The sequence below is a fragment of the Aulonocara stuartgranti genome (assembly GCF_965226115.1).
Source record: "Aulonocara stuartgranti genome assembly, chromosome: 23".
In the NCBI taxonomy this organism is placed as follows: domain Eukaryota; kingdom Metazoa; phylum Chordata; class Actinopteri; order Cichliformes; family Cichlidae; genus Aulonocara; species Aulonocara stuartgranti.
The window spans coordinates 15,941,701-15,968,919 of NC_138958.1; the positions used below are offsets into that span (position 1 = coordinate 15,941,701).

The 27,219-nt window shown below is 40.7% G+C and overlaps 1 protein-coding gene across 2 annotated transcripts in view; it reads left to right on the forward strand.

The window, feature by feature from the left end:
• Positions 1-27,219, forward strand: part of tbl1xr1a (TBL1X/Y related 1a) — a 49,625-nt gene that overhangs the window by 16,327 nt on the left and 6,079 nt on the right. Inside the window, exons 2-6 of one of the 2 annotated variants that reach the window (XM_082524434.1) lie at positions 3,610-3,675; positions 23,689-23,790; positions 26,279-26,424; positions 26,631-26,856; positions 27,020-27,152. In XM_082524434.1, coding sequence (XP_082380560.1) covers positions 23,733-23,790; positions 26,279-26,424; positions 26,631-26,856; positions 27,020-27,152 — 563 coding nt within the window. In that variant the 5' untranslated portion in view covers positions 3,610-3,675; positions 23,689-23,732. Of the gene's footprint in view, positions 1-3,609; positions 3,676-23,453; positions 23,581-23,688; positions 23,791-26,278; positions 26,425-26,630; positions 26,857-27,019; positions 27,153-27,219 lie in introns of those variants that run through there. The other variant, XM_082524435.1, reaches the window with a different exon arrangement.

Sequence of the window (27,219 nt, forward strand, 5' to 3'; positions counted from 1 at the left end):
AGCAAGTTCATACCAATTATGCTAATGTTATATTTTCCGTATCTGACTGAACTTCCTCTAAATCTTAATTTCTACTGTAGTGGATCTAGTAGAGCCTGTGGTGTAGTCTAAAAAGTGGGAGCATTCATACTTGTGCGTAGCGTCCCTGCATTGCGCTGCCATAAAACACTATTTGCCAGCGGAGTTTCTTTCTTTGAGTTGTTCAACTCTTTTCCAGTAGATTTAGCCAGAAATGCATAGTAGGAAGGAGTGGCCCACACAGTCGTTATAGCACTGAACATATCACTGTTAAACACATCACTGATAAGCCATTAGTGTTGCGTGGTATGCTGATACTAGAAAAGTGTTGCAACCCTTGCGCTCAAAAGTTGTACTATTGTCAGTTTTATTTGTACCACTACTTTAACAAAGAGTTTATTAATAGGTAATTAATGGACTTGACGCTTGATAATTACTGCTGTGAGTGAGAGGGATGTCAAGGCATGTGAAAGTCACAGGAGTAAAGGGATATAGAACACATGGAGGAAGAATAAAATCCAGAAAACCAGTCCTTAGTCTGGGCAGGGGTTATATACAGAAAGGTAGTCAGAGAATACAGAAAAAATGTCTAAATGTCCTGCACAAGAAACCCAAAGACTAGAAAACAAGTTACACAATGAAATGCCCTGAAGGCTTGACTAGCAGTAACAAGACAATCTGTCAAGTGGAAGGTGAAAAACGGGAGGTGGGAAGAGTCTTTGGACAGTTGGACATGTATAAACAGGTCAACCAGGGTAGACAGCAAAAAATCCCACAATGGTGCCCAAGTTCAGAAGCAAAAAAAAAAGAAAAAAAAAAAAGAGGAAAATTTGAATCTCAAAACTGAAAGAAAAAACAATCTAAAACCCACACAATAATTCAATATACCCAAAGCCAAATCTTTGGGCGCAGGCCTAGAGAATCTGTCTGGAGAAGAGCAAGGAAATGGTGGTAATCTCTGCACTACCCTAGTGCCATCCCGGGCCAAAACCAGAGTATTTCCAGTGGTGAGAGTGTATCTGAGGCAGACTATTTCCTGTTGCGTGTTACATGTATGAAAGGGCAGCTTTGGATGATGTCCCAACCTGATTTTTCTAAAACAGTCCAGCTTTGATGTGTGAAAATGGCTTATGTAACAGGAGTGCGGTTGATTTTGTAACAATATTCTTTTAATCAACAATAATAATGATGTAATTTTAAATAATCCTGTTATTAAATGGCATAAACCAGGGACATTGTATTACTGTGTATCATGTAAAAGCTTTTAATGAAACTGTGAGCTTGACCTAATACAGAGTAATCTCATTATTACTGTTTGGGTTAGGGTTCATTGTCACAGAGACACCCACATGGATGAAAACACAGATGACTCAATACAGGTTAAGGTCTGGACTTTATAGTTTTGCATCTAATTTAAAATTCTGGTTAATGAGACCAGTCTTTCAAAAGCAGTATACAATCTATGTAGGCAGTTAAACTTAAAACTGACATTTTAAAGTGAATTAAAAAAGAAGAATTTTAAGTGCTGTGTTGTCTAACCCATTATTCCTTTTCTTTTCCTGATATTTCAGGTATTCTGTGGTGTTCCTATAGATTCTGTACTAACATATTTATGTTGAAATTGTATTAAACGGATAATTTTGGTGTTGTGACATTCTAGTCAAACCCAGCTACTCCCACTCAATTTCTTTGTTCTTAGGTTATCGCTGTTTTTGCTCCGCGGCTCTACTACAACCTCACCACCACTTTATAGAGCTAGCAGAGTCAGATGAATCAATGGAAACAATGACTAAAAGGAGAAAGGCACAGAGGGAATTAAGGTCAAAGAAAACAGGGGAGGAAGCAGCAAGCTGGGAGGAGGAGCTTGAAAAGACAAATCTTAATGTTCAGTGATTTGCAGCACACAGAATTATGCAATCCAGTAACAGTCAAGCATCACCTCAGTCTGCAGCTTTCATAATTACCACAGGGCCGAATCCCAGTTTCTAAAAATTGAACATTAAATACTTTACATTGGAAATGTGGGCAGCGAGCAGGCTCCCCTGGTGTGCTGTTGTCTCCATCTGCACTCAGACTAAAGAGGTGAGCCATTGTTCAGATGTCTGAATGAGTGTCAGTCACATGGTAAAGCCATTCAGTTGCCATGTGCTGCTGGCTGACACAGTGAGCTTTTTTTTTCATGTTCAGTTCATTGCATTAGCGAGGTATCATTTTACATTTTGATGGTTTTTACCAATGTGGGTGCAGACGGTGAAAATATTTCCTCTCACACCGGCAGACGGGTGCTGGCTGTTTCTGGGAAGTGATGCATGCAACGAAATCTGTTTAAAGGGTGAACTATGGAGTTTTGATGTTAGCAAATCCAGTAATGCTGCGTTGATTTTATTTTCTGAAAAAAGTTAAAACCAGCACTGTTAACATTCTCTGTTTGTCTTTCTGATAAATTATGAGAAATGATACCAGGAGTAAATTTACTGCTCAACAATCCCTTCAGTCTTATTTTGAAAGTTCAGTTGGTGGTAATAACTAGCCTGCTTGGTGGCTAAGTTGCTGTTGTGGCGCTCCTTAGTATGATTTACCTGCATCTGGTCTTGGATTCGGTGGACTCCAGTCCTACTGTCTTGGACCACAGTTGGCAAAGGTAGTCGTCGTTCTCATCTGGGAATGCACAGCTAGCAGAGAACTCCAGCCAGAACCTGCAGCTTGTTGAGAACTGGATCACGTGTCGCTATGCCCAGTTTACCAGAGCAGAACATAAATTACAGCTGCCAGCTGCAGACTATTTGCTGGATCACATAATTTCTAAATTAGAAACTATTAGAATTATTTGATTATTAATTTGTGCCTCCTTCTGCATGCCCACATGTGCAGATATGCACCACCACCACAAATCAGTGGAAAGCAATAAATAATATGAGACATTGCGTGTGTTACATTGGATGCTCATGCATCCTAATAGTGCAATGGATCTTTTTTTCTATTTTGTGTGTTTTTTTTATTAAAGGTTTTTTTTGTTGTTGTTTTTTAAAAAAGTAGTGAAAAATTAAAGGTTAGTAAAAATTGTGAACCCTAAGAAATGTCCACGTGCATTTGCTAGTATGCAGCATAACACAGTATATAACATTGTCCAATTGGCTCTGCATCAGGTTCGGGTCAAAAACTTGAAGGGGTGCATTTAATAGATCCAAGGTAGATTCAGAGGCATGTTCCTGCATTATTATCCCTCATGAAAATATTTCAAATTTGAAAGATGCAAATGTAGTTCTTTATTTCTCTTCATGAGCTCCTTTCAAGTGCAGTAAATGTGCAGTTTCCACACTTACAGAAGGTTGTGTGAACTGATAAATAATTCAAATTTAAGATGTGTTCACTCCCATAAATAAACCCTCCACTTTACTTTTGATGCCTTTTAGAAATGTGTCACATGATGCTTGTACAGGCCGTGTATAGACACTTTGCAGTGAATTCTAAAACTTATGTTTTAAATGTCGAACACATGCTGTGATATATGTTGTTTTCTAATTGCATGGTTGAAAACCTCACCTCCATTCAGAGACCATTAACTGAGTTTGTAACTGCTTCTTGTTGCAGGTTCTGAGCACATGGTACAAGGTCCTGACTGAGTACACTGGTGGTGCAAACAGACTTACTGCTGTGGTGAGTGATCTACAGCCAGGCTGCATTTGAACATGTTTCTATCTGCATAGCTTATGCAAGTTTCAGATCCTGGATCTTAAATATCCCCAACTCTAATAGGACTGGAAAAAAAACCCCAAAAAATAAACCAAGACAGTGGTTTTCACAATAATAGCTTTTGAATTGTCATCACTTCCTTATTGATTTTGGGTTTTGTAGAATGTAATATTCTTGCTCATATGTATTTTCCCTCTTAGAAATTACGTTTTAGGCAGGCATGATGATTTTCTTTTTCATGTGCCATGTATTCTAGTTGTATAGACGCAGATGGAGGTAATTCTACACCAGTGGCATGTTGCACGATTCAAACTAATTGCACAAGAGTGCAAAAGCATATATTTAATGGATAATAATTCTATTTTAGCAAGATTCTTATAAAAAACAAAAAGCATGTGTTTGAAGTACTTCTCAAATGGCTGGTTGAAAGGAGTGGATGGATTGGTAATGTTGTTAGTTTTGTTTCTGTTTTCTTAAAGGTTATTTTTGATCTTTTGTTTTCATCTGATTAGATCATAAAAGCAGAAGGGAACAAGAGGAAAGATTGTGATATGACGCACACTGATCCTGAGGGTTGTACTATCAAGGTCAACATAGCGAGACTTTCGTGTGCTCAGCAAGACCTAAAACTGCAGCCAGACATGAGTATTATGTTGGTTGCTATTAATTTTCTTTGTGAACTCAGGTTTTTGGCTTCAGGCTCTGAAATGGGGTTGTTAAATGTATCTTTTGATTCTTTTTCTTAAGTTTTCTTTTTAAGAGTGCATTGGTGACAGGAATACGGGGGGGGGGGGCACGAATCTGGCTGCAATGAACGTGAGCTGTAATGGTGCGCCATTTAATTCTTCTGTTTGCAAAGGTCCAGTTAAGTGGTGCCTTCTTCAGTCAGACATCATTAAAAACCAGTATTATTATAAGCTTTGACACGGCTGCACAGCTTAGCAAAGGAGAGTGGGAAATCACTTTTTTACAAAGTGAAAATTAAATACATTTTATTGATTCATATTTTTGCTGGTAAATGGGCTACAAATAGACTATTTGTGTCCTGTTAGATACAGTTCCAGTGGTTAAAACCAGAACTGGCAGCAAAGTAGGATTTTTACATTTGCTGCATAACTATGCAGCACGGCTTCCTTCTGCAATATTACTAAGATACAACCGAATGGCTTGCATATATCAAACAGTTTCCTTCAGCCGAGTATCTATATTGCACTTGCAGCATGTCGCAGAGAAAAAGTCTGAAACTCTTGCCATAATGTCAGCCTAACCTGGTAAAGCCACATTTGTGACACTGAAAACTCAACACAGCTTACTAACCTGTTAATCCTGTACTGCCGTACTTTCCTCGCAGGTGTAATCAGACTGCAGACATCAGTTATACTAGTTTTTTCTTTGGCTAGCTGCTAGCAGCATGCGATGTGGTTCAGTATGGCCTCAGTTTTGGAGCCCTGATTCCTGTATGTTATACTGGAATCCAAAAATTACTTTATTTTTATGACTGTACCGAGACCACTTCATGAGTCCAGTGTGATTCATCTGGACTGAACAAACAGGTTTCAAATTTCCCCAAGGCTTACTGGCAGTTAGTCGCACAAAAGTGTCATTGTTCCCCCACTGTTTTCCTGTTGTACTGAGTTTATTTTTGGTCTTTAACCACTTGTGAAAGTCAGAAAGTGTGAAAGCGTCTGTTTGAGTTCCACTGGAGGAACAGACCCCTCTTCCTGTTTTGTACCATTGAAGAATCCAGCAGGTTTCCTGTGAACCCTGCCCAAAAACGCACTGTTGCTAGATAGGACTCACATCCAGGTTCTTGGTTGTGCTTGTTTAAGTTCACATGGCAAGTGATTTTGTGCTAACTTTCTGACATTGTTGGTTCGGTTTTCAGGTTGAATCGCAATGTTTTGCTCTGACTTGCTAAAAACTCCTCTCACCCACTTTAACAGTTAGCTACGTTAATGTCAGGTCAGCCTCGCTGGAAGGCTTTGTTTTCTCCACTGTAGAGCCCTCAGCTCTGCTTATTTGTTTTATTCATGATGCTACAACTCGGCACTGGAGCTCTTAGTCACCCAGTGAGTGTGTTATTTACATAAAGAGCCTATAAGCACTGGTACAGAGTTTACATTTTCATATCAGAAACCAAGAAGCAAGTCATTTTGCAAATAGTGTTTTCTGGTGTGATGTAACGTGCAGCGGTTGAACTGCTTGAGGAAGGCGGTGATGTCAGGGGAGCATGTTGGAGTGTTTTTTTGTGCTGAGGATGACATGTAACTCAGTGGTGCCAAACTACACACCCAATTTGTTTATGCCCTGCAGAAACCTTTTACTAACAACTTTAATTTCACTCTGAATGCCAGTATTGTTTCTCACATTTAAAATACTTTTTGTCACCCCAGGAGCGAGGCGATACGACATCCGTGTCTGGTTTTAGGAGAATTTTGTCAGGATGTCATTTCTCTTCTGAATTTTGACGAGTCTTTAGAAAACCCGGCTTCTGATTTTAGCTTGTGTTTTGTGTTTTTATTAATGCACTTGTGCAGAACACTGTGTTGCTCTCACAAGGCTGTTGTATGTAACAGGAGAAGAAAGCCTTTGTTCTAAAATGATTCAGCCCACTGTATTGATCGTGTGTATCACTTTGCCTAGAAACCAGCGCGAGAGCTACTCTTCCAGAATGTGCCCCCATTTCTGAAATCACACCACAAATATTTCAGAGACTTGTCCATTAGTGTGTCCTGAAGGGACTGCAAAATTCCACACCTCCTGCAAAGGATGTGTCTCTGGTTAACCCTGAAGCTCAAACCCTCGTTTAGTGAGAGAGCAGAAAAATCAGAGTTGAATGAAAAGATATAAAGCGAGATAGCCGAATACAGATCATGCATGGCGGATAGAAGGTGAGATTAGTTTCGCCACAACTCTTTTTTTTTCATCTGTAGACATCTCCCTCAGTGGTTTATATCTCTGTAAGGACTGTGCAATAAAATACAGCTTTGGCTACACAGAAGAGAATTACTACAATGGTGACTTGAATTTTATCGTTGTATCATTTCAGCTAAATTTGAACAAATACAACTTCTCTAGGTAGATTTCCCCACACGTAGTCTTTAGTTGGGTAGGCCACCCAGGTATAATAATGGCCACCAAAGCATACCAGCTTGGCTTGGACCTACTGGCCTCGTGTTTTCTTTATGAGCCGGCCCACTGGCTAGGTAGCCTTTGTGATGTCCACCGTAGCTTTCAGCTGCTTCCCCCCCAAGAACTCATCCAGCAGTTGGGTGAACTCCAATTCGACTATCTTTGATTGCAGTTGGTATTGATTCTTCTGTCCAGAGATCTGCTGCAAGCTAATGTGCCACTGTGGCAAACTTAAAGAGGCTGCACAGAAGGAGGACTGCCAACAGCAGCATTTAAATTGGTCCTCTCTTTTCCAGAAATGCATTTTTGAGCCATATCAGCTCTACATGGTCCACAATAGAGGCTCATTGAAGAGGCAGACAGTTATATTGGGCAGATATTCTCTGTCTTTCTTCCACAATGTACATGGCAAATATACAATAAATAGGACTGGGTTCAAATATTCTAGGTTCTTTAAATCTACTGTCCAGTTCAAGTGAGTGTATGGTCTTTCTGAATGGCCACACCAGAAGGCTGATTGAAAAGCAGTCATCACAGAGAGTGAAGACTAGGGATGGGTACCGGTGTCCGGTGCCATGATGGCACCGGTTCTGACATAAACGGTAGTAACCAGACCGAAAAGTAGCGCACATTTCGGTGCTTTATTTGGGTGCTTTTTTTTCCTGAGCTGTGATACACTTCTAGCCAATCATTTTACGTTTCCGAGGATAGTAGGCGGGGCCAGGTACGTACGTTCTGTTAGAGCAGAGCTACAGATTAAAAATGTCCAAGGCGAAGCGGTCAAAAGTCTGGCTGTACTTCACAGCAAAATATGCAAACTCAGCAGCCTGCAACAAGTGCTTTAAGCTGATACTGTGATACTGTCAAAGGAGGTAACACCTCAAATCTGATGAAACACCTGGCGACGCATAGCGTTTTTTTAAAAGCCGAGAAATGCGCCGTATTTGATAGCTTGCTGCGAGACCTCACACCGTGCACGTCGGGTGGGTTGCCAGTTATCGGACCCGGAGCAACATCCCCCAAAAACCCGAAGAACAGAGTCCTGGCCCCTAGCCCTGCCAGTGTAGCAGAAATGATGACGTATGATGATGATGGCAGCAGCAGCCATTCTTCTCTGCATGAGTAGCTTCATGTTGTTCGTGTGTAATTTACGTTGAGTAGGCTAACCACGTTATTACATTAATGCATGTAAGGTGAACTAGCAAACATCATCATAGCTACATGCGGCTGTCTTCTTGTTTGATGGCAGATACTCCCTTCACCCTGGCCAAAAAGGCTAAAATGACCAAAGAAAAAGTGGGAAACAGTTAAACATGAGAGGGTTTAAGTTTGTGGTTTTTCCATTGTTTAAGCACTGCTTCCAGCCAAGAGTGATACCATATGTGCCACATAGCTGCAGAAAAGGCACACATTGTTATCTTTTTACAAAAAAAAAACAGCTGAACATGAGAGGTTTTTGGACAAAGTTTGTGTTCTCCATTCTTTAAGCACCGGTTCGAGCACCGTTTAAGCACCAGCACCGTTTCAAAAGTACCGATTTGGCACCGGTATCGGATAAAACCTAAACGATACCCATCCCTAGTGAAGACGCTTCCTAAAATGCAGATAATGGAGCATGCTTCCAGACAGACATTGATAGAGATGTATTGAGCTGTACTCATGAACTGTGACACATAGTTGAGTAAAAAATGGGGAAGAAAGAGGGTTGGAAAGAGAAAAACTTCTGTCTCCTCTTTTACATTCACACGGCTGGCCCATAATTGCATGAAGTTTGAGTGAATGTTGGGTTGTCTGCTTCAGGAATGTTAGAGAGCAGTGTGGACAGGCCATAATATCACTGCCAACTAAACCCTAGTCTCCGCAGTAGCTCCTTTAAACACTTCTTTGGCATTCTGCTTCTTGTTAAAATGCTCACTAAATCATATATCTGCAATAGGTCGGCAGCCTTAACATGAAATTTCCCCTTGTGGGACTAATAAAGGTATCTTATCTTATCTTATCTCTGAAAACTGCAAATAATAAAAGTTGGTGAATGCCAAAGCATTGGCGAGTGCATCTGCTCGTTCAGGCACGCTCAACCACCTGCCAAAAGAAATATTCTACATATCTTATGTTTGCTAGTTGGACAAATTGATAAATATAGACCTTCATGTTTTACATTAGTAGCATTGTGTTGGTGTTCACAGTGCTGACTTCTGCAGGAATAGAGGGAGCTGGAGATTCCAGGAGACAGCTAGTTATTATCTCCCTATATTTTTTAAAAGTTATTCCTTTTTCAAAAGAACATTGATTTGCAGAGTTTTCAGACATGTTTTAGAGTCACTGTGTGAAGTTAATTCATGCTAGCTTTCAGCCTTTGAGAGCTTTGTTCCCCTTCTACAGTCATCGAGTAATGCATAATCCTGAAGCCTAAGTACAAGAGTAGAGAAAACACATCACAACAGACCTTTAATAGATATTGCAAAAATGTCCGGCTAGTCCAGCTGCTGCAATATTTCCCAACTTAAGCACGTCATTAGTCGTCTTGCACCAAATACCACATCTAGATGCATGCTAAATTTTTTTTAAGCTACCAAATTCACTCCAACAGCGTAACCACATGTGGTCAAGTTCTCAATGGCACTACTTTTGCTGATAATACTGATCCAGATCTCTATCAGCATCTGTGTACAACTGTCAAATGTTGCATCACACAACAAAAGGTTACAAGTCAAATGCTTTCTTAGATGAAAGATGTTGACGTGTATCGGTGTGTCGAGGCCTGTGATAATATTCTTGCCCTACCTCTGTTTCTTTTAAGAAATCAGGACATAAATGATTGTTATATATTTACAGATGTAGCCTTCCTTTGCTTTCAAAGTAAGTCTCTCTGATACAACCAGGTTTTATCAGTTCAGTTCAGGCAATGTGAAAAACAAATCACCCTAATATAACCCAGGTTAGAGAGTTTGAATTCTGCTAACAGTGTTTAGAATAAGCCACATTTGTTTTCCCTGTATTCACTATTTTGCATTTACAGATCAATGAGTTATACTTGGTTGCTTATACACGTAATGGGGACTCTTTGTCGTTACATCATGTTCTAACCCACGATTTCACACCTGACCTGTGGTCACCTGTTAACCTCACCTGTCAGTAAATAGACTCAACTTGTTTGTTAGAGTCAGTACCTCTGATCTCACAGTATGTTACTGGAAATAGATGCCTGCCTGCTTCTTAGGGTATGCGGATTAATGGCTTACTATAGTAAATCCATTAAAAACAACAGAAAACAAAAGGCTTAATATGTGATGTCAGGTGTCATTGTGTGTGCAAAGAAGGGCAGCTCCAGTGTAAAACCTGAAAAAACTCCCAAAACACCAATATGATATATTTGCTAACTGATTACGAGGAACTGAATGGGGATCGCTTTATATGAGGAACTGAATGTTTTCATGGTATATCAGTAAAGTAATGCCCACCATCAGGTAAATATCCGACAGTAGAACCCAAATGCTCTCATTAGCATTCGTCCAGTCCCGTGTCCAACATGATTATGGGTATTGCAAAGCAGGCTGTAACCAGGACTGGTTCCAGATAAGTAGATCAGACCTGACCTTCTAAAGAGATTCTCAAAATGTGATTTGGATTCTGACTTGGGCGAGGTCTTCTAATCTTAGTCATCACGGCAGCTCGCTGTGAGATAACCACCGCTGATTCAGTGGCCCTCACTGACCTCATGCATTCAGATGGACACGAGCTGCCCATAGCAGGTTTAACTGCCCGTCAAGCAAGGCTAGCTGGCAGAGACTACATGCTACCATCTGTCACCGACAGACAGCTAGCCTCTCTGACCTCTCACTGGCCATGTGAGGCTGAGCTGGGCTTGCCAATGCAATCTGTCACTCTAAGCGACCAGTAACCCAGGAGAGGGGGAGGGGAGAGCCACAAGCAGATTATGATTCATTTCTGTTGTCATTGCATCATACACAACTACCTTGGGATGCACTGATACTGATGGAGTATTTAGTATCTGTCCGAGACCAGCGTTAATTAATAAGGTGCTTTCCTCGCTGTGCAGAAGGGGCTGGGACTCCTTGTGTGTGAGTGAGCATCTTAAACAAGAGCTTTAGTAACATAGAAATAAAGGGGGTAGTAATTTTTTTAAAATAAATCTTTAGTGAAAGTAGGAACTGGAATTTCCAGATAAGTAAGAGAAATGATGAGTTTTGTTCCATAAGCTGCAGATTCTTTCTCATTAAAGAAACATTTCCGCTTTCTCTGTGGTTGGCACGTATTTTCTCGTCCTTGTTGTTAGAGACCATGCAAACAGCCTCTCGCTTTCTATGCTGGTGCAGGGGGGCACAGAGGAATTTCGAGGAAGCTGAAGTAAACTCAGGAAACCAAAGACTGTTGAGGACATGGCTCGAGCTGCTTGCTGCACCGGGCTCTTCGTGCTCCTGCTGTCTTTGGTTAAATGCATTCATAAAGGTGCTCTTGTGTTTTGTGCAGCTGAAGTGATTCTGAAGCCTCCAATGCCCCAGCTGTGGTTTAAACATAGAATCAAAAGTAGTACATCTTAGGAGAAAAAATATATTTATGTATTAAAAAAATCACAGGTCTACACAGATGTTTGCAAATTTAAACCCACCTTAAACTCAGGCTATGAACCACATTTACATTTTCACTATGCTGTTTTTGGCAGGAGAGTGATCTTCCAGATTCACCCCTACATGTTGGGCTAAGCGTCATTGCGAGTCGGTGTGGTGGTTTGTCGTCAGCGGTGCTCATCTGTCTGGTGACAGCTTGCAGGAGTGTCCTTTTCATTGTTTTAATCCCAGAGTTGCCCTCATAAGAGACATTTGAGAGTGTGGCAGTTGGAATTACATCAGCCGTGGAGGAGGTGGATGAGCTAGCTTTGCTGGTTATCTCTGCAAATGGTGCCAACATGAATATAGCATGTGCTAGCAAGGCCCACTAGTTGAGTTATGTGCATAGATCATGATCAGCAACATAGGCACAAAGGTCTCTCTTGCAAAGAAGCATAAGGGCTGTGCCATGTCATATTGTTCATGATCATGATGATGATAATAATATATATTTTTACATGATATGAAAGTGTCATATTTGTATGTCATTGCTAAAGCAACGTCATGTGTTTACAATACCTAGTGCTCACAAGCCCAGGCATGTCTGAGAGCAAGAGCCGTGTGTGCGAAAGGCATAGATGGTTGCTGTATAGTAGGGCTGCCACAAATGATTACTTTGATAGTCGACTAGTCACCGATTATTTTTGCGATTAGTCAACTAATCAGATCATGCATCCTTTGGACGTAAAACATAAAGCTTATTGCACCAGCAGCATCTGCTCTTATATAACTATCATTAGCTTACAGCTTTAAGTGTTTAAGGTATGTGCTAACTAAAAATAAAGACAAGATGATAGTTTATTAAATTTTAATGAAATCTGCAGATTGTTTTGGTGAAGTTTAATAAACTCAGCCGTTTGCTAACAGTCTAAAATATAACAGGACACCGGGGTATATTCTCGAGGATCTCACACTTCTGATAATCAGTTGTCTGAGGATTTACTCAGGAACAAATAAAATACTGAAAAAAGCCAAACAATAACAGTTTTTAAGTTATCTAAGTGACTCATATATCACGTTTAACCTGAGTAGCGAAAGATGGCGGTGGGTTTGAAAACGATTGGCCGGGAGTCCGGCGTTCTCACGGGCTCTAGTGGGCCTTGCCCCCGGCTAGCTATCGAGCTGGTGGGTAACAGACGTCTCCGAAAACGTCGGAGCGCTTTTGAAAATATGTGGTGTCTTGATAAACTGAGCAGACATTTGAGGTTTACACAGCTACAAAATATGTTAAATGTTTATTTTATGACCATGAAAGAATAATAAGAGTAATATTTAAACTAACTAGCTGCCGCCATTGTTGAAAACTGAGCAGGGCCGCGCTATGAATTCTGGGACACAGTTTCTTCTTCTTTGGTGTTTAACGGCAGCTGGCGTCCTTGTACATGCAGTGCTGCCATCTTCTGTTTCAGTCCGTTATTACACTCTTAAATCCTACTACTTATTCCTGCGTCTTTTGGGATCTTAGAAAGCTTCAAACGACGCGTCGACGATTTTAATATTCGACAACGATTTTGATAGTCGACGCAATCGTGGCAGCCTTACTGTGTAGGGATAAAAGGAGTTTCTGGTTATTACACAAGTTAGGATGTAAATTTCCTGCAGAAGTCTAAATCGAGCTTTAATATTGAGTAGTAACCAGAAAGTGAAAAATAAATACTAGCAGCCATAAAAGCTGTGGTTGGCTGGAGAGTGATTCTTTTCTTAACAATGCAGCCCTATAGTGTTCGTGAGTATCGGGAGTTTTTTTTCAAACCATATTTGAGCATGTTACACATGACTAGTGCTAATGAAGAGCTGTAAAGGCCGAGAACAGCTGAATGGTCTTGTGTTTGCTAAAAAACAAACAAACAAAAACTCAAGAAACTAAGCACTCCAGGATTTTAAAAAGAAGAGAGCCTCATCCAGGAGACGCTTTGATGTTGATGTGTCTTCACTTAACAAGCAGATTATTTGTTTAACCACCGAAGCTGGCACAGAGTGGGCAAATCAGGATGGTGGTCTAAAAGCACTAAGAACTAATAGTTTGTTCTGCACCGAGGATGGAAATGCGTTTTATTTATTTATTTATCTTTAAGGGTTTTAAGCTATGAATATTGCAGATGTGTTAGTCTAGCCCCAGAATAAAAATACAAACACGGAAATGTGTTTGAGCCTTTAAACGCCGTCTTTTGCGATGTTGTTGCTGCTAATATTTTTGGTGGCGCAGTTCTACATGTACATCTACATGTATTCTGAATCGCTCGAGACTGACTGTAACCTTTGTCTTGCCTTTGCTTTCAGTGTGTCATTGTGGCAGCACAATAGGAGAGAAACAGATTTTCATGTGTGACTCTGTCTGGTTTCAGAAGAATTGGACACGTTATACAGTGAGAGATGATTTGAAATATGGTTTCCTTTAAATCATCCCATCCCCCACTGCCTGAATTTTCTTTCTGCTGCTCTGAAAATAGAGCCAAACCGTCAGGTCTCAGAGACAGAGAGAGAAGCTTTAAATAGGAATGAGCCCCATTTTATCTGCACTGGTGCAGAGTAGAATCAGAGCAGCAGACATCACAGCTTGGGTCTCCTTTACGCATGATGCAGAAATACCTTTAGAGAACACCAAACCTAAATGGTGTATATTATTGTCACAGAGTGGGAGAGACAAGGTGTGCAGTGGCAGTTTGTTTGAAGTTCAGTTTCATTGCATGCACCTGCCATTTTATAAAGGCTCCTCTGGCACATACTTTAGCAAAATAGAGTGTTCAGACTGTTCCAGTAAGGCCAGCGGCTCCTTTTGTTCACACAGCCTGTGGCTGTTCATATCCTACCAATCCTCATAAAATACGGAGAAAATGACAGGCAATGTGACAGAATGCTGTGCTGTAACCATACCACTAATGTCACACTTTACTGCACGTAATACCACTGTAATGAAAAGCGACGATTCCTTTTTTTCCCTTCTAATGCTGCTTATCCGGTCTTTAAGTCTGACGTCACTAGCCTTGTCTGGACTCAAACTCTGCTGCAGGTCTCTAAATCAAACTATCATTGTGGCATCACTGACAGTTGTTGTAAGTTTAACATCGAGACATCCATGAAAACGGTATTTATGACATTTAACGGAGTTAGAAATTAGCAGGACGTTAGCTCGCTAGCTTCCATTTAAATAAAATATAGCATGTCCTGACTGAGGGATTTTGGAAATAAATTAAGACGTACAGCTCTGTTATCACTTCCGACATAAATGGAGACAGAAAACTAAACAGCAGTGACATTTGTAGGGTTACTGAAATTTGGCTAGCTGCTATATAACAATGTGCTACGTGACCGCTAGCGACACAGCTATGTTAGCATAATATAAACACGCTAGCTTTTTTCCACTCGATAAAAGTAAACGAACTTCAGCCAGGAGAACAACTGAGATAATCCATCCAAAATACGAGGTTAGTCATTCATATACTGCTGCATGGGCTGGGCTGTAGTTACATCCTAAGGTTTTAAAAACTGAGCTTTAAAATCAATAACGGTAATAAAAGCCGAGTGAGGCCGACAGTGATCACAGGCTGTTTTTAGGGGCTTTTTGAAATTAAATAGAAGAAGATACAAAACATTAAACATGTTAAGATTACAAAAGCCATATTACAGACTACTTTGGGCCCGGAAACAGGATTCGTCACGTCATCACTTAAAGACTGGATTGATACATACGTGAGCTTTTGAAACAAATGTTCTAGAGGGGAAATGTCTCGGTACCATAGCAGTTGTTGTCCATCAAGTTTAGAAAGGGCTGTAACTGTGCCAACACAGGATATTTTATTAAACATGCAGTGCTTTAACACAGAGTTAGAATTTGGGAATTTCTGTTTTTGTTTTTCAGTTTTAGTGCTAGTTCTTCCTTCTCCCCTTGGTGTTTGTCTGGAACAGTTGCATGAAGTCTACCAGAAAACTATCCTCTGCTCTCGCTGCGTCACCTCTGTAAACACTTTCCGAATGACTTTTTTTGGCTAAACAGCTAGTTTCTGGTCTTACTGAATAACACAACACATTGCATCATCATCATTTCATAGTGTGGGTGTTCCACCACTGATCTAGCAAATTTCAACCAGTGATGAACTCGACACTCACCAACAGGCCTGTAGATTTTTCCAGTCGCATGAGCTCAGTGGTAAACAACACAACCTTGACGCTTTCTCTGTCACTTGTTCAGGATGTGGAACTGAAAAGGACATCGTTGCCACAATTCTTTAGGGGTGAAATGTTTGGACTGCGAGCGGTTACTACTCTGTAGAATATTTTCACAAACTTTTCATTCATCAGTCTGGGCAATCAGCTAGGAATTTGTCATTCATTTGACTAAACAGCTGAGTAGTAAGTGGCACAACAAAACATTTTTTAATTACTTTTAACTTGAGTGATGATGCAAGCAGTTTATTGACCTGAGTATTTAGAAATGTTCTGCACTGCTCAGAGAGGAAATTTTGTGTGAAGATTGCTATCTGCAGTCCATGGGATTGCAGTGTGTGTGGTGTAGCACAGTATCCTGTGATAGACACAAACTGTGTTGAAAAGGGGCACCAGTAGTGCAGTCTTAAAACTTGCAGTCCTACTTCATTGTTACCAGAGAGTAACATTTGTTGTTTGTGTTAGTGTTGAAAATAAAAAGGTTTTATGTTATTTTTTAGTAACTGTTTGGTTGTATTTTACACTATTGAAGTCATTTTTTTATGATAAGCATCTTAAAATAAAGTGTTTTCTTCATAATGTAGGAGATGCAATCTCAAATAAAACATGATTAAAAGGCAGTTGAAGTGAATTCCTTCTTATTGATTGGGGCCTTGTGGATGGATGGATGTCAGCTGATGAACCAAAGCAAATCTAATTTATTAGCGATATTGATTTCATATTGTGAAGGTCAGCCCCACATGCCCACCTGCCCCTTTATTCTTGTTGGTGTGATTTCAGTCTTGCTTCCTCTGGAGCAACTTCATGGTCATGGCACAGGTCACATGCAGCAGTAATAGTCCTGTCCTGATTTTTGTTGTTGTTGTTGTTTGTTGGGTGGGTGGGATTATTGATTGTCTGATTGTGCGTGAGTGTGTGTCTCCTACCCTCCCCCTCTCTCCTTGAGCAGTAACCAGATCTAGCATTTACTGTACAGGCCAGTCTGCCACTGGCAGCACAGAGACAGAGAGACAGAGGGAGAGAGGCGAAGGGAAAAAATGTAGAGCCAGAGATTCCCTTCTCCTCTCCCATCCCCCCTTTACTCTCCCACACTGTCAACACAGAGGCTCCTGGCTACCGCTCATGGCTCCACAGCGCCACTGCAGTGGAGTGGTGGTAGAGAGAACTACAGCTCACTGTTTACAAACTAACAGCACTGCTGTCAGGAGGGATTTGAGCAAAAGGTCTGAATGATCTCTGACAGGACCGTCTACAGGTTCCCCGTTAAAGAAGCACAGCAGCAGGTGGCTGAAATTATACTCTGCTTTCATGGTTATTGATCGAGGCTCCTGGCTGCAGCTCCAGTCTTAATGTGAGCACCACACATTACCAGTAACTGTAAGCTTTAATACCACATAATGTAGATTCAACGTATATCAATTAGTTTTTGTCAAATAGGCAACAATTCTGTCCGGAGATGGCTGATATGAGCGTCTTCCTGTTTTTGAGGAATGTATTGGAACAATCATACTGTGCTCTTATAAGATCATAGTTTTTCAGTGTTGGGCAGCTACAGTTGTCAAATAAACCAAAGGTGCTTTTGCCTTTCACGTATCCCACTCTAGAACTACATGACTTATGGCAATAGAACTTTTTAGTTCCTGGGTCACTATACAAATGTGATGTAGTTATTTAGGCCTAATTAAAGTGTGCTGCTGCTGAAGCAGTTGACCTCAAAGTTGCATTTCAGTGAAGAAGCAGTTGCTTTAAATTAGCACTGGGTGAGATTTATTTGTATAATATGCTACAGACTGACTGCGCTGCTTTGTATTGATCCTTTCTCAGTTAAAATGGTGCACTGGTATCTTTAATAGGTGGAGAGACTGAGAGAGATGGAAGTAGCTACCTAAATAGACATATAGCAAGGTGCTGTCGGGTAGAATGAGGGCTTGCCACCTTGTTTTGTCACTTTATAATTTTCTAGCTTGTTAACAGTTTACTGGACAAATGAATACTTTCTGAATACAGGATGCACAGACCTGGTAAACTACTTTAATTTCTTCAGTTTAATTACTCTAAAGCCCAAGACGAGGGTGTGCACAGCTCGTGTGTCCTTAAAAGAAACAAAGTAAGAAGGATTCACTGTGTGGCTCCATTTAGCAATTGAGCTTCACAAGATGATTAAACTCAGAGTCGAGTTGACAAACGTCACAAAAAATCCTTTAAAGAGAAACAGATCGATTCAATTCGCAACCCTAAATATCACCAGCTGAGTCGGTTTCAGTGCAGTCTTGAGTAGGCTGTCATGAATTTGCTCATTTTTTCCTATCGTTGTAGGTTGTTCTTTTGGATTGTGCTACATCATATCAAATTATATAATATATTCAGGGTTTTTTTTTTTTTTTTTACCAGTATTTTGTCCACGACTTTCCGATACATGATTACAAAATAGCTTGAGTGTAGTGGTGTAACTAGAGATGTGATCAGTAGTGGAAGCAGTAAAATTACTTTTTAAGGATCTTGCACAGAGCAGTTTATTTTTGTGTCATTGTTGTATTTTTCAGAGGCTGGTTGTCACACGTTACGTCAAGAAGGCCAACCGCAAAGTACATGGGTGTGGCTTGTTTGAGAAGTTAGCTTGCAGTATAACACTGTAGTAAAGTGGAAGTGAAAGCAGTCTGACAGCTGCATATGATTTAATTATAATAAGAGGTCTAATTTAACACAGTGTGTCTGTGGTAGTGCCGTTTCATGGGGCTGCAGCAGGAACGGCTCATTTCAGCCCCAACAAAGTGTTGCTACTTTTGTAATTATGCTGAAAAGCTCAACTCTGAGATGGTTTCCATTATTTTGTCTGCCTGGAGTTTATCTGCCCCCTCAAAACAATCTGTTTGCTGACAGTTGTCTCTGTGGAAAACACAATTCTCTCTCTTTGGAGACAGAGGGTCCAGGCACAGATAAGTATCGCTGAGCCAACATGCCAGAGAACAACACCACCTCTTCTTCATCTGCTGTCTCCTGGGTTATGAACACATCCCCAGACAGCTCAGCCATGGCACCCCTGTTCTCCAGTGAAGCTGATGCAACTGACTCGCCTTACTTTGTCGTTGTTGTCGTTACACCAGATTCTCAAATACCATTTTGTGGAGCTTCAGCAGAAATCGTCAGTGAAATGGTGTATCTCGGGAAGGGCGCGTACTTTTTAGTTCAATAACCGCAGAAATTTTCAAGCATCTCGTTTTGGAACCGCAACGCTGCCTGACAGACTCACCACACACATGTTGAAGGGTAGAGCTGTTAGTCAGCTGCATTTACATGTGACAGAATGTCTTATTTTCCTCTCACACAGTGCACAGCCTCGGTTTAACATTGCACATGTGCAGACTGCTCATTTACAGGTACTCACTGTCACACAGTGAACAGTTCAGACAGAGAGAGAAGTGGATTTGCTGCAGGAGAGTGAGGACTTGCACCTGGCAGCCAGTACTGGCCACATATCCAGAAAGTTGTTGAAGTACACGTTACTCAGCTCGTTTTTGAGAAGGGGGGGAACTGAACAAAAACAAAAAATTCACATAGTCCAATATCGTCCTGCTGTTCCCAATAAATAAAATGGAAGATTATCAGTGCTTGTGGCTGCTGTTGCAATCTCATCAATTTTGTGATCTCATTAAAAATTAGGAGATATAAAATCAGGTCAGATCGTTTGTTTCTCTGGCATAAATTAGGGATTAATAAATGACCGTGGTTAGCACCGTTGCCTCACAGCAATGAAGGTTCTGGGTTTAAATCTGCTGGCCAGCGAGGACTGTATGTAGGGCTGCGCGATATGGCCTAAAATCCATATCGCGATATAATTTGAAACATATGCACTAACGATATATTCTTTTCCTCTGTATACCGTATTTTCCGCACTATAAGGTGCACTTAAAATCCGCCAGCGTGCCTTATAATCCGGTGCGCCTTATATATGAATTCTGGTTGTGCTTACTGACCGCGAACGATTTTATGTGGTACACGGCGCTCAAAAATCTGTCAAATGTTTTACTATGACTTTGGTAAGCTACGAAGCCGTACCGCTTGATGGATTGTCGAAGCATTACGGCTACCGTAGTCAGGAGCCTCACGGAGTAATCTGGGTCCAAAACTCAGTCTTCTTCAGGTCCCAAAGTCAATGAACACTGCATCTTCACTGAGAGTTAAAAACTGTCAAATTTCTTTCATCTTTAATAAAACGGTCAGTGTTGCTGCTTTACCAGGTGTAACAATTAAGTTTAACATTCAGGCATTCATGAAAACAGAATGTATTAAATACAACAGTGTTAGAAGTTAGCAGGAAGTTAGCGGAAGTTAGCGCGCTAGTTTCGCTAGTTACCTAAACATGATATAGCATGTTCATGACTGAGAGATTTCTAAAAAAAATTAAAACGTACAGCTCTGCTATCACTTCCAACATAAATGAAGACAGGAAACTAAACAGCAGTGACTTTTAGGGTTACTGAAGTTGGGCTAGCTGGTATATAATGATGTGCTACGTGATCGCTAGCGACACAACTATGTTAGCATAACAAACACAGTGAAGCTGGAGGATGAGCGCTAACTTTAAAAGTTAAAGTGAGTGTTCCCGATGGTTAGGGACAAATGTAATCACATGGCAGGATGCTGTAAACGGACCAAACTTCAGTCAGGAGAACAACTGAGATAATTCATCCACTATAGAAGGTTAGTCATTAATACACTGCAACAACATGGGAATAGAGCAGCTGCGAGAGAATTCAACATTAATAAATCAATGGTATGGAAGTGGAGGAAGTGCAGTTTTTGGCTTTCCTCATATTCCAAAACGTGCTTCGTCTCTTTGCTATTACTGTCGCCGCATAATTTGCAGATGATATTGTTTGCAGCCGCTGCAATGCTTTTGACCAAAACAGGCGAAGCTGTTCATATCGTTTCTACCAAATACAGTTTATACCGCCCACCCCTAACTGTATGTGTGGAGTTTAATGTTGGCTCTGTGGTTCCTTCCTGGTTCTTCTCACAGTCCAATAACGTGCTCATTTGGTTAACCCGACTAACGTCCAACTGACAATTTTGTGTTGTGCCATGGTGCATCTAGCCTCTTACTCGGTAATAGCTGGGGATATGAATTGGATAAGCAGTTAAGAAAATGGTGTTTGGATAGAAATAAAACAAACAAACAACAAAAAGGTAGTGGCATCACATTGTCATTTTTAAATGTCCTTTTCTGTCGTTAGATCTTTATCAGAACAGCATAATGAAAAACAGAATATCTGCTCAAGGAAGAAATCCATGAGTAATTGAATTTTTTGGGATCTGCTCTACTCTACTACAATTAGGGCTGCCACAAACGATTATTTTGATAGTCGACTAGTCACCGATTATTTTTGCGATTAGTCGACTAATCAGATCATCATCCATTGGACGCAAAACTACAGCTTATTGCACCAGCAGCATCTGCTCTTATATAACTATCATTAGCTTACAGCTTTAAGTGTTTAAGGTCTGTGCTAACTAAAAATAAAGACAAGATGATAGTTTATTAAATTTTAATGAAATTTGCGGATTGTTTCGGTGAAGTTTAATAAACTCCTTGCTATCTAAAATATAACAGGACACTGGAGTATATTCTGGAGCATCTCACACTTTTGATAATCAGCTGTCTGCTTGACGTTTATTCAGCTGTGTAAAAACTATAACTTTAATCTCAGACAAACTGATTTACTCAGGAACAAATAAAATACTAAAAAAAAAAGCCAAACAATAACATTTTAAGTTATCTAAGTGACTCATATATATTTAACCTGAGTAGCGAAAGACGGCGGTGGGTTTGAAAACGATTTGCGGGGAGTCCGGTGTTCTCACGGCGCTAGTGAGCCTAGCCCCCGGCTCGCTAACGAGCCAGTGGGTAACAGATGTCTCCGAAAACGTCGGAGCGCTTTTGAAAATATGTGGTGTCCTGATAAACTGAGCAGATATTTGAAGTTTACACAGCTACATTCTCGCCTGAAAATATGTTAAACGTTTATTTTGTGACCCAGAAAGAATAATAAGAGTAACATTAAAACTAACCAGCTGCCGCCATTGTTGGAAACTGCGCTGGGCCGCGCTATGAATTCTGGGACACAGCTGCTTCTTCTTCTTCTTCTTCGGGGTTTAACGGTAGCTGACATCCTTGTACATGCAATGCTGCCATCTTCTGTTTCAGTCCGTTATTACACTCTTAAATCCTGCCACTTATTCCTGCGTCTTTTGTGATCTTACAAAGCTTCAAACGACGCGTCGACTATTAAATCAGTCGTCGACGATTTTGATAGTCGACGTAATCGTGACTAGTCGACAAATCGTGGCAGCCCTAACTACAATACTGATGTTTCACAGTTGTAGTGTGTAATTGTGTCTTATTTTTCGTCGCTGCGACCGGTTTATCAGGTGGTCATTAAAGGAAACTTCTACCCCCTCCCTCAGCTCAGCATCCAGCAATGCTAAGACCACTGCTCAGTGTACGGAGATGTTGAGCTGTTCCAGATGATGCAAGGTTAAAATCCTCTGAAAAGAAATGTGTCCACAGTACCCAGGAGAGTTTCAATCACTTAACTACCATTAAATGCACAGAGAGACTCCTGCTGGGAGGCGGGTGGGGGTGCTGCAGGCGAGGAGCTCCAGGCCTGATTACTCTCTGGGGGAAACAGGCTTTGAACTGGTCCTTGTTTGGAATCGGCTCTCTGCACTTGTTAACCCCGCAGTTGTTAAACTTGCGGTTCCCAGCCATATTAGTTCACACACAAAGGCAACGTCAAATCATGTGACATGTGCTTGGGCGCACACACGAAAGGAGTCCTACCAGCAGAAGTGTTTCTGTCCTGCTGATTTCCTTCCCGCTCGTGTTTTTCAGTCGAGTAGTTTGTAGTGGGCCGGTGCCCAGATGACTGCATCAGATGTTAAATATGTGGTCAGAGGGAACAGAGCAGCTTGGGGTGTGGGCACACTGTGAATAAAACACCAACTGAGAAGTAATTGTAACACATATTAACGTACAGCCAGCATGGTCTGGATCACATCGAAAAAATAAAGACGTCAACTGATGTAAACTAAACAGACTGCTGGTCCAGCTTTAGTTAGCACCAATGCAATAGCATGTGTTTAATCTGCCTGTTGTTAAGATATAAGCTGCAGCCTTTATTTTATTTTTGTCAATTTTGTGCTTGTTTTAATTAATGATGTCAGTGTGCCATACATTTAGCCATACAGGCTACTCTTCATCCCTGGCAGGCTGATGGCACAAACAAGAAGCGTAAACGCAGAGGGATCTAAGCACAGAGCAAAGTCAGAAGCACATAAATGATCAAACAATGACATAATCAGATAAAATATTAAACAGTAAAAGCCACTTAGAGTGCTCATGAGCATAGCACGACCAGAGTGACTAAAATGCACACAAACAGTAAAACAATGACACTCCATCAGATGTCTTGACTCACAGGCATGTAGACACGCTTTCTGCCTCTTACCTGTAGTTATTTTAATTTAATAACTGTACAGTACTCTCTGTATATAGTAACCACTGTCCTTAATGTAAATATGTGAAAAAAAAATTGTGTATGTTTCTGTTCTGTGTACTGTTTGTTTGTATATGTGTCTTTTTGGCTGCTGTTACAACCAAATTTCCCCTTGTGGGACAATTAAAGGATTATTCTATTCTATTCTATTTCTCAGTAAATACATGAATCAGTGCCTCAATGTGATTGTTGCTTTTTAAAATGTAATCAAATTGCTGGTGCTAAACTTTCTTTCTTACTTTGTTTTATCTGAGGTCCTGCAAGACGAGGGTCATGTGATCATGTTGTGCACTGAGGCAGCTGTAGGCTATGTACTTTGCTACCAGTGACGTGATTAAGTGTGATCGAGGAGGTCCAGTTTAAAGCTCTGTACATGCGCAAGCTCTACAGTAATTTCCTTTTTCCACAGTAACATCAGCTGTAAACTGACTTTGTGTTTGAGCTTAAATAACTGGTGAGATTTCCCCTTCACTGATGAACCTCTCTCTGTTTTCCAGGCTAGGTGTGTGTGTGCTGACCTCATGGTGTAACAGGAGTAAAGATGAGCATTAGCAGTGATGAGGTCAACTTCCTGGTCTACAGATACCTACAGGAGTCAGGTATCCAGCTCCAGTTCTTCTCCTCTTCATGAAAAGCTTTATCGTTTTTGTAATAGTTCTTTGCTTTTCTACCAACATGGCTCATTATAGTTTTCATTAACAGACTTAGTTTTCATCACAACAAATGTGTGTTTTTATTCACTAATGATGATTAAAATGAGCTGTATGAATCAACAGTACTCTTTAAAAGTTTGTTATAAAAAAGTAATTATCATCAACAATTTATCATGTTTTTTTGTTGTTTTTTTTAAAGAAGGGACTGAATTAAACACAAATTGAGCAAGAAGACAGTTTGTGATATTTCTAAAAATCGTCTCTTCTAAGATATATAATCATTTATTTGTTTGGGTGGAATTTAATCCTTTTTTTCAGGATCTGTTTTCATTACATTTATAAGTCGAGAAATCAGTTTCTTTTTTCCTTGTCGTACTATAGGCGGTAGGGTAGTCAGCAGATGCCCGAGCTGCCTGTCAGGTTGTTGGGTCATCTTTGTCACTTTGTATACACAACACGGTCAGTGTGGTGCTGCTTGTTGTTTAAAAGCAGAATATAATGACGCCATTGTAAACAAGAGTGCTTAAAAGAGGACAAACAGCACAGGCTGTCCGCACCAAATACACACTAACTGAATAGTGTCACTTTGCAATTTTTGTTTTTTGTCTAAATGGCAACTAAACCAAACTACATAGCAACATGCTAATGACCTCGTGCTGCAGACGGACCAGATGTGCTGTTGGTTGAAGTTTTATCTGTGTATATCTTCTTCCTGTTCTATGATGGTGTTTGTCACTGTCCATTATTGAGAACAATTTAACCTTCATGCAGTGTCTTCCTTGTGCCAGTGTGTTTATATGGGTCTAACCACAGCACTAGCTAGCCACCAGGTCAACTAGCCCAACTTCGCCCACCGCCCAAACTTTGCTGGTATTTAGTCACTCAGGTACGTAGTACCTGGTACGTAGCTCTAGATGTTAAACGGCTAGCTAACTTACCGCTAACTTCCACCTCTTCTAAATCCTCTTTTTTTGAATGCCTGGACGTTGAACTTTAACACCGGGGAAAACAGGCACTCATCATTCAATTGGTGCGGAAATAATTTGGACTGGTTTTAACCCTTAATGCTGCCTTAGTGTTAATTGGCAATGTGGTAGATAGTAAGATCATTAAGAGCCATTTGCATTTCGTTTTATATAAGTTTGGTCCTGACTTGAAGTAAAGGCAGAAGTTATCTGGAATAACCGTTTTACAGACATCACAGCAGAAATGACAGATTAGTTATGGACCATCATAAGGATGATCATTTAGATGGTTGATCAGATATATTTGAACTGGAGTCGATCTGTTGGAAGGCAACACTTTGAGGATGTAGACAAAGGCAGACTTAAACAAAACTGCTCTGCTGCCGAGTGATGAGGAAAACTTTGGCTGCAAAGAGTGGGACATGTTGAGATCAGACTCGTTGTGTACACAGATGAGAGTCGTCTCAGCTGTGGATCTACAACTAATGAATCAGAGGTTTTGAGAAATATTATTAAGAGAAGGAGAAGTAATTCGACCAGCTCTAAAATTAAAAGGGTGACCAGCTGTCCAAATGAGGGATGAGCTTAACAATAATCACATGATAACAGAAAAATATCCACAGCTTCTTACATTTAAGCAAATATGGGCGGTGATGAAATTAGTTGGCAAGTATTTCTGGATTTGTGTTCTCAGATTTTGCCTTGGGGGCCAACGTTGCAGCCAGCAGATATATGGATAACTGATACCCTGAGCCAAAACTTCTTGTTCTGTATTTATAGTCCAACAATGAATGAAGATAAATCATCATTACAAGAGAGCTGATGGTTATGAGATTTAACTTCAGTCAAAGCTTTTGTCCTGTTTCTCCACACACGGGTAGCTAAAATTTACTCAAACATAAATGGTCAATATTAACATTTCTATTACCGTTTATATCTTAATGAGAGGATGTACATCAGAACAGAAAGACGGAGATGTCTGGATTAGATCATTCCATTTGTTTATGGGATACCTTTTAAATGTCACCATGTTTGTACAAAAGCACTTTTATGCCTACATGTCAGTGGCAGCCATAAACAAAGCCTTGTATGTCTGACCAGTTCCCGTGAACGCAGCATCTCAGCAGTAGGTCAGTCCACTATTTAGGTCTAGATGTTACCTGCAGATTGACAGAGGTCAGGGGGTCATGCGGTTGTGACGCAGCAGTTCTTGTTCTCCAACAGCAACGACTTCACAAACATGTTACTAACAAGTCAGAGGTCGAGCATTTTCTTCATTAATACGTCAACTCTGCGGAGGGTCAGTAACTTTCATCACCACAAAAACTTAAGGAAAAAAGGGTTGACTTTTATAAAAAAAGTGTTAAAAGGCAATTAAGACTGAAAAAACCGCCACAACTTGTAGTTCTTCACTGTGTTGAAATCGAAGGGAGTATTATTTACTAATATTCTTTTCTTCTCCTCTTTAGGGTTCTCCCACTCAGCATTTACCTTTGGCATAGAGAGCCACATTAGCCAGTCCAACATCAATGGTGCTCTGGTTCCCCCTGCTGCCCTGATCAGCATCATCCAGAAGGGCCTGCAGTACGTGGAGGCTGAAGTCAGCATAAATGAGGTGGGACACAAACAAAGACCCTTTAACATCAGATAATAATTTCAAGTCTTTCTTAAACGGACTATCAGGATGTCATTCCCATATTAATCTGATATCAAAGGGAATCTGTAAATGTAATATAGACAGAAGCCTGTCAGCTTCTTTCACCAGCTTCTTGTCTTCCTCTGTGTTTCCGCTCCAACCCGATTTCTTCTCTGGCTCCGCAGGACGGCACGCTATTTGACGGCCGGCCCATTGAGTCCCTGTCCCTGATCGATGCGGTGATGCCGGATGTCGTTCAGACGAGGCAGCAGGCTTACCGGGACAAAATGGCCCAGCAGCAGGCTGCAGCTTCAGCGCCGGCGTCGACCACTGGGGGCACTATCGCTGGCAATGCCAAGAACGGAGAGAATACTGCCAATGGGGAGGAGAATGGAGCCCATGCCTTAGCAAGTGAGCGAAATTATTCGTATGATTTTTGGGATTGGGGAATTCTTTTAACAGAGACTTGTATTTATGTTATTAATTAAAATGATGGAATATTATTACATTTTTTATATATTCACTCATTGAATTTTGTGGTTTTTCATGCCTGATCCATCAACTCTGTGTTCAGATAATCATGCTGACCTGATGGAAGTGGATGGCGATGTAGAGATCCCTCAGAACAAAGCCATGGTTTTGAGGGGCCATGAGTCAGAAGTCTTTATTTGTGCCTGGAACCCAGTCAGCGATCTGCTGGCATCAGGGTGAGCCTTGCTTCCACTTTTGTACAACGTTAATGTTCAAGTCATGAAGCAAACAAGCTGAAAAAAG